Source organism: Dermacentor silvarum, chromosome 6 (assembly GCF_013339745.2).
Source record: "Dermacentor silvarum isolate Dsil-2018 chromosome 6, BIME_Dsil_1.4, whole genome shotgun sequence".
Lineage (NCBI taxonomy): Eukaryota > Metazoa > Arthropoda > Arachnida > Ixodida > Ixodidae > Dermacentor > Dermacentor silvarum.
The window spans coordinates 82,457,464-82,470,168 of NC_051159.1; the positions used below are offsets into that span (position 1 = coordinate 82,457,464).

The following is a 12,705-nucleotide window of genomic DNA, read 5'->3' on the forward strand; positions in this document are numbered from 1 at the left end:
AGACGGTCGAACGCGTATAAAAAAGCTAGTACTTGAACTCGGGTGGCATCTTCGGCCGAACGGCCCAGAGCTTCTTCCTTCGAAGAAAAACTTTGTCATGCAGCAGGCGCGCGCTCTACGCCGAACCTCCAATGCATGCCACGAGCGCGCAAGCAACCGCCTGCACAACGCGTAGTTACAGTAGGCACTGTAGCGTAGTCAGCTGCGTCGACACAGCGTTGCCGACAGCGTCACTCCGGCCGTCGGGCGAGGACGAAAGAGCGCGCGACGAGACTTTCCTCCTTTCTGGCTCGCACAAGCCAGAAAGGAGGAAAGGCTCGTCGAATAGGGGCCCCAAACTTTTGGGGGCCCTATTCTAAAACTGTCTATTAATCTGCAGGTTTTTACCATTTAAGAGCTGGACATACAATTAAGAGTCTGACTTAAAAACTTTCTTTATTCCGATACATAAATCTCATTAAAACATTTCATCTCTAAAACAACACATTCAGGAATGAATAAAACCTTCCTCTTCTTAGGTGGCCACCTCATCAATTTCTTTAAAACAGCCTTGGCACACGAACACAAGAGCGACTAAACTCATCAAACCAGTGATGATACAACAAGGTACTGTTTTGCAGTCAGTCAACAATCACACAAACACAAACAATACCCAAGAAAAGGTATCTGCTACAAACAAAGAAATAGGAGGGCGGGAATGAATTGCACTGGGCTACTTGAACAATGGTCATCTTCCCGAACAGCACTGCTATGTCCATATTCAGTTCGTTCATCTTTCTAAGCAGTACTGCTACGTCCATGTTCAGTTCATTCAGGCCAGTAGGTTGCATGTCGTAACTGCTGCTTCGGGTGGTCGACTCCACATGGTTCCATGTCAGGAATTGAGTGAACCAAGGTAGTTCAACATTTGCGTTACTGTAACCACAAATACTCAGCAAAAACCTTCAATTATACCACCAAAGGGTGCCTGCCTAGCGTTTCATTTGCAGTATTCAAACTTGCACTTTTATGAAGAGCTCCAAAACTACAGCATCTGGGCACAGTTAAAGGCCAACTGCAACAAAATTTTGGACCACATTTTTTAAAAAGCCTAGTTTAAGGTAATGTAGATGTAGAGGAGCATCGGTACAAAATTTCATGTTCGAAATACGTGCGAAAGTGTCACGAAAGGTTGCAAAAATAGCCGTTTTCATTGATGAAACTGAAGAAAAAACACCACCATTACTGCTTGTCGGAAGTGAAAAATGACTTAACGCACAGTTCCTCAGCACCGCCTCTGAGATTGCAACCCGTGCAATCTCGGAGGCCACGCTGCTGCACAGCGTAGATACTGCGGCTGCCGCGGGGTGCCGCGATGAGCATTCTCGCTGTGACGACACTCTGACTAGCACGTGATTCGAGTGGACACCGTGGTTCTTGAGGTATCGCGACGCATGCCAGCTCAAGCGTCCGGCGCCCGCGGCACGCTGAAGTATCTAGGACGTGGTGTCCTGGGATTTATGTCGTAGTGACACCACCAGGTGCATGCATCATCTGCTTAGGTGCTGTTTAAAGGCTGCTAAGAAAAAACTATAAAATTACCAGCTCTGTGACTTTGCCGACATTGGTTCAGTGGTACATACTACTAATTTATAACAAATTTAGCCAAGGCAAAATTCCGTTGCAGGTGCCCTTTAAACCTTCACAATATGTATGCTCCAGTCCACACATAGTCATCAATTTAAAGCACACACCTCAGCCACGCAGAGATACCATATAAAAGAGGAGGAAGCTATGGCAGTGTGTGAACAAAAGAAAGGTAAACAGATTAGCAGCGATGCCAAGTGAATCTAACAGGATGAATTCTGAATAACACCTGAGGCCCACTAAAGGCATATCTCGCATACAAAGACAGGGCAATAGTAAGCACTGAAATCAGCTGGGTTCTGCAAGGTGTGCTTATAGTCAAATATATGCAGAGGCCTCTGTAGCGCATTCAATATGCAATTCTCATTGCAAATGCACCAAAGAAAACATGACCATTGCTCTTGCAAGCAACTAGATCAACGATACTAAAATGGACCTTGCAAGTAGTACATCTGAGCGAAAAATACAACATAGACTTCACATTCAACTCGTGGAACTTTGCCACAGAACCCAAGTAAGACACAAACGCATAAAGAGAACTGCCCCTTTGCAGACTTGCTGATATGAGAGTTAAAAAAAAAAAAAAAAGTCATGAAAGCAGTATTTGATCACATGAAGAAGAGCTGCAAGAGGACTACAGACAATCACTGTGCACCAGTTTGGCCACTACTAAAATCATACCATTACAAATGCCATGAGAAATGCCTATTAATTTTGTGGGCTTAAAAACCATTTGATATGTGCAGCTGGTTTCATGTGCTGAATTCCGCATCGCCAGATCAATCAAGGCATGCCATCCATGCTGCTATTCACGCACACTTTTTTCTGTCCTTATATACACAAATTCACCAGGAATGCCTTAGTTTTGCTGTTAATGCTGACACTTCAGATTGGCATGAGAATGAGAAGACGTAGTTGGCAAATGAACACAAAATCAGCACGGCTAGCAACTTAACAGGTACATTTTCTTAGAAAGTGCTAGGCACCAACTAAGTGGAGCATTCTCCCTTTCTTTTATGTGCCAAACTTGCATTGAATCACATAGCAATGCACTAGCCAGTCTGAACTGGCAACTGCAATGAGATGGAGCACACAAACGTTTGCCGTTTATCAAGTGACGGTGATACGGGAGGACCAACCACAAAAAGGATTAGCAATCAGCTGTGTGGAAAAGCTGAGAGATATGATGCCAGGTTGAATGAAGTGCTCCACAAAGTTGGACCTCAGCATGCATATAAAAATTAATAAAGATAGGCTTGCTTCACGTCTTAGAATTGCAAAACAAACACTGGCTAGGACTGAATGGTAGGCGCACACCTGAGATAAAGTCCTCAACAGCACAACACAAACAAGCGAGTCTACAGTAAAGCAGCTGTTTCACACTCTTTCGTGGCTGCCAGAGAAGTTTACTTTTGTGGCATGTGAAAAGATATCTTAATATACCTTTACTGCCCTTCTGCCATCAGAACCTCTGGTAGGTGTGAAATGCACATGAAAATCAGATTGGCTACTAGTGTGCCACAAAGGTGGGTATCTTGCATAGGCAGCCGCAGTAGGTGGTAAAACATATTTAACATGGTAACATGTTAAAACATGTACTTATTTTACAAGATGCTGGAGAACTACACCCACTCTTGTGCTCAGGAACTTCGTTAGGGCATTCAGTCAGAAGACACATTCACAAGGGAACATTTTTCACAAAGCAACACATACGCAAATGCAGTGAACCCCCTTACAAGGTAGCTTTCTTACAGCACAGATGACATATGGACAGGAATACCGAAATAGATAACACTTATTATCTGTTTCTTTTCCTTGCCTGTGTGTCATGTTCAGTGTAGAAACCAGTTACGAATTACAAGAAACCTGTTTTCACAACGGAGACCACCTTTAGTGCCGAACTTTGTAAAGTTAAATTTCCTGATAAGATGAACAGTCTGCGGACAATTTTGCGCTTCGTTAGGTGCTACTGCAGTTCTGTTCAGCTGAATTTCACAGGATGATGAACATTTTCCCTTTAAGGTCTCTTAAAGGGCCCTGAAACACTTTTCTAACTAATCATAGAATGGCCTCACTATTAAAGTATGTTGTCTCACAAATCTCATGGCGCAAACATTTTGTGAACCCTTCAAGTATAAGTGGAGTTATCGCACCGATACTGGGCTTTCTCTCTCTTTTCATCTCCACTAGCGTGCTGGAAGCTACACAATGGAGAAGCCAAGAGGGCAAAGCTCCGGCCAAAAGTTGAGTGTTGTGGCGGTGTAAGGGCTTGTTACGGCAGTGGCGGCCACGGTAGACTATGCTACGCTGCATGCTGCTCCCCTCTCAGAGGCCACACGAAGCAGACGCTGCTAGGCGCAGTTCAAAGACGAAAGTATCTGTCTTTTTTAGATCGCAAACATATATATTTTTCATTTATTTAACCCAAAATTCGCAATTATGTATCATTGAGAATGTTCTCGCGATCACGAAGTCAGCCAATAAAGTTGGTCAGCCAACTGCTTTCGATCAGCTTTCGATGACGACATTGCGGATGCGAGAGCAAGAGTCTGTACATTGCTTTTGAAAAGAGACAGTAAATTCACTGCTCCATGCAGTGTAATAATATTTCGCTCACATGTTCAACGAAGACTCATTAACAGATCGGCAACATTTTTTTAAAAATTATGTTAAAAAAGTGTTTCTGGGCCCCTTTAATGTTCATCTAAAAGAGAGTCCACCGCAAAATTTTATTTTCGATACTTTTCTTTCCACTCCCTAAGCACATAAATCTGCACTTCGTTGAGGAAAATGACTAATTTCTTCAAACACGTTCATATACACACACACACACATACTGGCACATATATCTGTGAAACAAAAAAATCTGCAGGTAGCACTGTCCACTGTGCTGCAAGCAGCTGATGGTATTGGTAAACTAACAACAAATAACAAGCAGTAGCACAGCCCAGCTAGCGCTCAGTGACTGTTAAACAGAAAAGAGCATCAACTGACTAATACTTAGTTACCCACTGATACCTGGCCACCTATGGTCCTCCATCGATAATTTGCTCTCCGAATGATAACAACTAGCCTTGGGCACCATAGCTCTTAGTAACTTTAACTTCAAGACTCCTCACTTGTGTGCAGCAAACTGCACGTAACTGCTACTGTGTATGCCTGCGGAACACAAGCATGGGCATTTGACTTTCTTGAAGATGTGCTGAACTTATGCTAGTGCTTGCAATACCAGCCCAAACCAGCAGTTTGCGCAGCGCACTACTTACTGGCTTTACCTGTGCATTTCAACATCCACAGCTGAATCCCCTGCTTGGTCTTGGGCACCACATTGGTTGGTTTTAGCCTCAGACATTCTCATTCTTTGCAACACTATGCACATTTTGAGGTGTGCTTTGTGGGATACTTGCTGTGAATTGCATGCAACTACCACATGTCGGTGCAGAGCACAGGCACGAGAACCCGAATGTCCCAAAGACACAGTTACACATGAAACAGTGACGATCGCAGCCTGAGCAGGCAGGCAACTTGTGTGGTGAACTACCACTGCACCCGTCCGATTTTCATTGCCATATCCTCTGCCTTGTGCTGCTTTCCGTCCACACACCAGTGCATGCCATCCAGCTTGGCTGGCTTGCTTTTTTGTTTTTGCTTTTGGCCTATGCTTGGTACCAGTTGGCAAAGCACTATCGATTGGGCATCGTGTATGGCTTCCACCGGAGGCACTCGGGGTCCAAGGTGCGGTCGTGCCGAACCTTTTTGACTTTGGAGGAACTCTCGGGTGTCTCCTGCTTTTGAGAAAGTGCAAGGAAGAAGAAAGAAAGAAAAGCAGCTTCACTTTTGCTGTCTAACAAGTTCCAGCGCATAGCACATTTTATGTCTAACCAGCGATACGAAGATTTCAATTAACTTGGGGATGTTTCTATCAAAGAAGACCCGAAGCGGCTTTTGTTACAGGGACACTAAAGGCAAATATTATGTCAACATGGCCTGTTAAAACACCCTTACAGAAACGCCTCAGCACATGTCTCGTGCTAACAAAACACTTACTTTAAGACAAAATTGTGTCTGAAGGGTCCGCATTCCTCTGGTGCAATTCAAATCGCCCGCCACGAGCGAGGACGTGTGATGCTGCATACATCATCACCACCACCCTTTACTGACATCGGTGAGTAAAACAGCACCAGAAAGCCGGTGCTGCCATTTTTTGCGTAAAACGCAACATGGCCAGAAATCGAGTGAAGACACAGCTGACAGCATCCCAAGACATCACATGGCCGCGGCATTTGTTGTCAATTGCAGCAATTTTGTTTGCCGCCCGGAAGTCCGTGCAGCAGGCCGCCTGTTACAGCATTATTTCGTAACAAGACAGCAACCAGTGCACATGCTTCAATCCGAATTTGCCTTTGCTACTTGCTCTCTTTCGTGACGCAGCAAAAAAATTAATGATAAAATGAACCTTCGCTTCGTCTCATTTCACGCTAATAACAATGTATCCAAGATCAAGCACACACAATCTCAGATGCCATGGAGTCACAAAAGTGCTTTGATATCTAGCTATCAGATGGCGGCCACTGAATTTATTGCTGGCAGCACGGAATGCATCTTAACTGGCAATGACGGCATCTTATATCTAGATCTTGTACCCTCTTGGTTAAAACCTTCGCCTTCTGGCACGCTTGAGACTTTTTTATAGGCGTACAATTGTATTGATCAGACAACAATGAAAGTTTGTTACAACTTTTTTTTTTTTTAGAAGTTGTACCCATGTATATAGTTATCCCACAACGAGACGTGACAGGGACTGGTCAATTGCAGCTGTTGGAGTCAATTGGAGCTGTTGCGTCATTATCACGTGCATGCAGTTAAGTGCCTCTTAGCATGAGCTTTGCGAGCCAGCAACACAAGTGCAGCCCTACGTTATGCAGGAACTACCAAAAGATCAAGGTGCGGGGCTGAGCGAAAGCATAACCTTTTGACCACCCGATGCGTCATTGTCAAGGGCAACGTGAACGAGTTCTTTTTTCGAAGAATCGAATAAAACAGGACAAGCAGCATTTTCTTCCGTCTTTTAACGCAATGATCTTTTTAATATCAACAATTGAGTACTAGTGAAACAATTAAAATGAGGAGTTATGACGTCATCGGGATAGTACTAGAATATCTCAGTTGAGTATCAAATCCTGTCCTACATTTACCTCAATTTCTCGCTTACTGAAGCTCTGTTCCCAATAATATTGACGCTTTAGATGTTTACGAGTGTTAATCTATCCCTTTAGCTTATATTTTCTTTTAGTGTCCCTTTAAAGTTACTGTTGCTTTACCTCAATCATTCTCACTCACTTTGTCACTGCGAGACACCTGAAGGTTTGAGGTGAGCCAATATACAAGAGAATGCTCAATCAGTAATGAGCAGCAATTACAGCTGATGTGCAAGTTGAAGCCTGTTGCTTGATGAGGACTGGCAAGGACTAGAGCAGATTTATATTTAATACCTTCAAAACAGAATAACGTCTTAGAGAACAAGCACTTTTGTTTTTCTATTTCAGAAGATGAAAGGTACAGGAAAAGAGTGTAGTGAGTGACATCCAGTCATTACAAAGGCCATAACCAGAATATGTTGGCTTAACTTTTCGATTTTGCAGGGCTTATGACCACATATTCAACTAGCATTAACTAAGCTTCACCAGAAAAACATTAAAGAATTTTAAGGTAAACATCATAATATTTTAGTTGACTCAAAGTATTAAAAACTAAACTTCGATTTTAGAGGGTTCTGAAGAATTTCAGGGACTGTCACAGACCATGCAATAGAGCAAATAAAAGGAGGAATAAACACAAAGGTCATGGGCACTCACAGTGTTGACGTAATTTCTAAGCACGAGGTGTTTTCCTTTCCAGTACTTTAGCATTCCCAAGGACTGCAATGTGCTGACAATGTCGTATGCGCTTACGGCTGTTTCCTGGCTCAGGTCTGGAACAAAAGGAATGGTGAAGAGAAGTTAGCACGGATAAGTGAAGCAGGCGACATTGCCCCGCTCCGAATGATTAATGAAAAAAGATGACACAGATGCAAAAGCCACAAAGCAAATGAGCATCGCAATACAAAAACCACAACATTTAAAAAAGAATCCTTCCCTGCATATCCCAGCATACCATATTTGCACATAAATAAGGCAACCACGAATATAATGTGAGGGGGGAGTTCCAGTTTCTTAAAAAAATTAAAAAATAAAATATATATCATGCTTATAACACGAAGTGATGTTGCAAAGAAACAGGAAATGACGCATAAAATGGATGCCATTGTTACTGCAAACTGCCATCGCAAAATACAGTGAAAGGATGAGTGCATGCATAATTTATTCGTCACTGCTGGTGAGAACCACGTTGTCCTCCACGCCAACAAGGTTATTGGACAGGCCTCACTTCAGAAGTGCCCGTGGAACAACCGGACACGGCAAAGTTGTGTTCGATTGAGTGCGTTCAAACTCGGCTCTGTATGCCGTAGTGATCGCGGTGGTGCCTAGCAGTGTAGCTCACTGCAGTTAGAAGCACCAGAGAGGGGTAAAAAAAAAGTGCTTTATTTTTTAGTCACAAACCAGAATATAATGTGAGGCGCGTTTCGAGGCCAGATATTATAAATCTATATAGTAGGTGAGCTCCAAATCATCATTACTTACATGCAGAAGCATGTCTTCCAGAATTCCTGCCTCAATACACTCACCACCGTGTGGAGTGTTTGAGTGAATGTTTACAATAGACTATATACAGTAGGCTCCTCTTAATTCGACCCTGATAAGACTGCCAAAACCGATTTATTTATCCAGCGGGTAAAATTAACCATTTCAGATGCTGTGTACACAATTGTGTACACAAAGATAGTGCATCAACAGCAAAAGCATTGACAAAAGTAATATTTAAAATGTGACGCATATATCTTGAAGCATTATGATTGGAATTGTGCTGCGATTTTGGATCATATCATCATCATCAGCCTATATTTTATGTCCATTGCAGGACGAAGGCCTCTACCTGCGATCTCCAATTAACCCTGTCTTGCGCTGGCGTATTCCAACTTGCGCCTGCAAATTTCCTAACTTCATCGCCCCATCTGGTTTTCTGCCGACCTCGACTGCGCTTCCCTTCTCTTGGTATCCATTCTGTAACCCTAATGGTCCACCGGTTATCCATCCTACGCATTACATGGCCTGCCCAGCTCCATTTTTTTGGCTATCCCCGTTCTCTCATTCACACCGCTCTCATCCTGTCTCTTAACGTTAGTCCTAAGATTTTCCGTTCCATCGCTCTTTGTGCGGTCCTTAACTTGAACTCGAGCTTCTTTGTTAACCTCCAAGTTTCTGCCCCATACGTTAGCACCAGTAGAATGCAATGATTGTGCACTTTTCTTTTCAATGACAGCGGTTTCAACGACAAAGATTTTGGATAATGTATGCAAAATGTTTTAGTAGAATCAGTGGGAAGGTAGACGGTTGGGTGTTTTTGGTTGGTGTCAGTATGTTGTTGTATGAAGCGGGTTCATTTCTTTCACTGTTTTCCATAATGTCATGCACCAGGCGTAATTTTCAAGCGGCTGGGGATAAGTGCTTGTCAAGCTTTTCAATACACGAAATAGTTGGTGTTCTCATGTTTGATGTTCCTGCAGTCAGTTTTCGTGTGGAGTCCACATTCTGTAAACTTGACAGAACTCCTTAAAGAATTGAAAATTCTTAATCTTTTCTGCAGCTATACACTTTTTACGATTCTGAAGACGCAAGAAATGTGGTGAAAGTAGGTTTTCAATCAACAGGATAAAGTGGCGTCTGAAAGGGTTAAGCAAGAGGCAGAAGAACAGCCGGAACACACCACTCATTTGGGTAGTATTTGCCCAATTCTAACATTTGCCTGAACCGAATTTGCACCCACATTTTATAGATTCAGAGTACAAAATTAACACAGAAATGACATAAGAGCTCCTAAACAAAGTATAAATCAAACGTACACCCCATTTTTTAGCAAGAGAAATGCAGCATGCGTCCAATTCTGGCTATTAGCGAAAGATGAAACCAGTGAACTTTACCTTCACAAGATGTCAATTTATTAACACTTAACATCCGTCGTCTTCACTCTGAGACAGTAATTTGTAGTTTTCCATGGATGACAACATGTTGTTTTCTGTACGATCCAATGCATGTTTGATATTCTCCATTTATCAAACGACCTCACAACAATTGCAAATGGTGCGAACTGGGTTTTGGTTTCCCATTATATTGCACTACACACAGGCAATTTTCGAACTAAGTTTCTTGGAAGAAGAAGAAAAAAGAAAGTACATTATAATCGGGTAAGTACTGTTGTAAAGATCGGGAGCTACTGTTCTCGCTTGGAGATGTTCTTAGGGCAGGCCTAAAATAGGAGTTTTCGGCAGGAGATTTTTTTATGTATGTCACTTCTTTACTGCCCCTTAACCCTTTGAGGGTCAATTCTAATTTCAATAAATGCGACCCCCCCCCCCCCCCCCCAGGGTCAAACTTATTTATTGTAGATTTAAAATCCTCAGAGTAACCTATTTCGGGGGGGGGGGACACATTTCTTAGGCACAGCTTATTCTTGAATACGGATGGGCTTGCATAACTACTATTAAGAATTAAAAAGTAGATCCACTAGATATATTCCGATTCAGCGTTGGGGAGTAGTCCACATGGAAGGAATCACCACTCGACTCACTTGCTGAAGAGTAACCGGCATGCACATCCATAGTGCAATCGAAGTGTGTATGTGAGCGCACGCAAGAAAACTGTATGGTTGCGTGCCCATTAGCAAAACCAAACAAGTCAGAAACTTGCAGTAATCCTTTGTCCCATCACGGACGAGAGGCAATCAGTTTTCATGAGTCTCAAGAAAAGAAACGCAGGCATGGCAGCATTGTTCGTATACGGTGACATTGTTTGTATATGCGAGTGCCCACCTGTGAACAAATGTAATCGCACCCCATGTGAGCAATCAACGAGCGAGCACCTAGCACTGTCCCTTTGAGAGATTAGGACCCAGAGTATCAGTTTTTAGGAGCGCAACCAATGCAAACAGCCCGCAAGATGAAACCGAAACTGCCACACGCCTGCGCGAGCGGTTGCTAGAACGCCGGCGTAAAGAAGCTGTGGAACGAGAACCAAGCGACTATGGAGTACAAAAACAAATTCTTTGTATCCACACAGGGTGGCAGCACTTGCTGTGCAACAGAATTGATAAACTAGCACGTTTTTCAAACATACAGATGATGTTGTAAATATACGGCATTGACCATTTGGGACTTGTTCGTGGCACCCCATATTTACATCTTTGACCCTCAAAGAGTAAGCACCACCAAGACAGACACAGCTGCTACTGGGTTCAGTCAGGCATGAGCATGCTGACCAGTCAAGCTCGAATTATACGGCAAAGGCCAATTTTAGGATTGAAATTACAAATGTTTGGAGCTCAGAGAAATGTATGGGTGCCAGCCGGGTCTTCCAATAGGGACTGAATTAACCAAAAAATTCAGTTAACCTGAGTAAAATTAACCCATTAAATGTTTTGGACGAGCTCAGCTCGTTCACGCGATCCTAGTTCATTTTGCTTTGGATGAGCTCAGCTCGTCTACAGCAATAAACATGATTTTCAAACTACCATATATTGCCGGTTTTAAGTTGACGTTTTTTTCATAAAATGACCATCCAAAGTTCGGGGGTCAACCTATAATCAGAGTCGACCTATATGAGGAATCGTAAAGTCGACTTATCTGTGGGGTCGAAAGTAGTTTAAATCCAGTTGCGGGTAGTGTCACACGTCGTGCCCGCATAATTTCGCAACAGCCATCAGACACAGTGCGAAAGAGGGCTGCTTTAAAATGAGGAATGTATCTTACGATACGCCCTAAAGTTTTGTTTTCATACAACAGAAACGATTTGTTGACAAAACTATGGGCGTTCCACGGAAAAGCTGGCAGTGCCGTGTGGGCTGGCAACACTTCGCAGGGAATCATGTGACCAGTCACATGCGCCCACAAGCATCCTTGCGTGTTTTTGCTTTGCTTGCAAACAGTGGTGTGCACAATTTGTGTTGATGCCCGACGGACGCCAAGATGCCGCCACCACCCTGGCAACAATGCAGCGCTGCTTTCAAGCGGCAAGTGATCCTCTATGCAGTCTGTAAACAACGTTGCAGCAGGATGGAAGTTCGATGTTTTGGAAAAGTGCGTGAGGGAATGGAGAAAACAAAGAAGCAAGATCTGTGCGTGCGCTGCACGCTGTTCCTTTCGTGGACCGAAGTCGAGACAATACCTTGCTGTTGAGGATGTGGTTTGAGATTGGGCTCACGACCAGAGAAGCAAGAGCCTGAGTGTTTGCTACACTGATATTGAAGCAAAAGCACGTACTGTCACGGAGGATATGTGCATTTCGTGAACCGAGTTCAAAGTATCCAAGAAATGGGTCACGAACTTCATGAAATGGAATGGCCCAAGTCTAAGATGACGCACGACCATATGGCAAAGGTTGCACGAAGCATCCGAAGAAAAACAGTGTGCGTTTCTTCGCGACGTGAGTGACCTGAGGGCAAAACATTCATTTCTGCTGGGTTAAATCTCAACGCTGACCAGACTCCTGTCTAGTTCGCCATGCTTAGCAAGAGGACCGTGTCTGGAAAAGGGGAGCGCCAGGTTCGCCTGCCGACAACAGGCAACACGCACAACTGTTTCACTGTGATGTTGTGCTGTATGGCCCACGGGCACAAGCTACCACCATTTCTTCGGTCCGAAAGGAAAATGATCCCAACGAAAGAAAAGTTTCGCCGAAAGTTATCGTGCGGGTGAACGACAGGGGGTTTTTTTAATGATGAAACTGTCCTCGAATGGTTTCGTCTCGTGTGGTGCAGGCGTTCGGGTGCACTGCTGAAGCACCGCAGAGTGCTCACCCTGGACTCCTTCCACGGCCACATCAGGGATCGAGTGAAGAAAGCGGTAGCAGACTCTGGATGCGAGCTGGTCATCATTTTGGGTGGACTGATACCTATTCTTCAGCTGCTGGATGTGGGACTGAATAAGCC

At 43.7% G+C, this 12,705-nt stretch overlaps 1 protein-coding gene across 4 annotated transcripts in view; it reads right to left on the reverse strand.

Moving 5' to 3' along the window:
• Nucleotides 1–416: 416 nt before the first annotated feature.
• LOC119455674 (histone acetyltransferase KAT7-like) overlaps nucleotides 417–12,705 on the reverse strand; it is an 81,780-nt gene continuing 69,491 nt past the window's right edge. For 3 of the 4 annotated variants that reach the window (XM_049668943.1, XM_049668942.1, XM_049668941.1), the window contains 2 exons: nucleotides 7,482–7,597; nucleotides 417–5,414 (listed from right to left, as the gene is read on the reverse strand). In XM_049668943.1, coding sequence (XP_049524900.1) covers nucleotides 5,310–5,414; nucleotides 7,482–7,597 — 221 coding nt within the window. In that variant the 3' untranslated portion in view covers nucleotides 417–5,309. The remainder of the gene's footprint in view (nucleotides 5,415–7,481; nucleotides 7,598–12,705) is intronic. The other variant, XM_037717096.2, reaches the window with a different exon arrangement.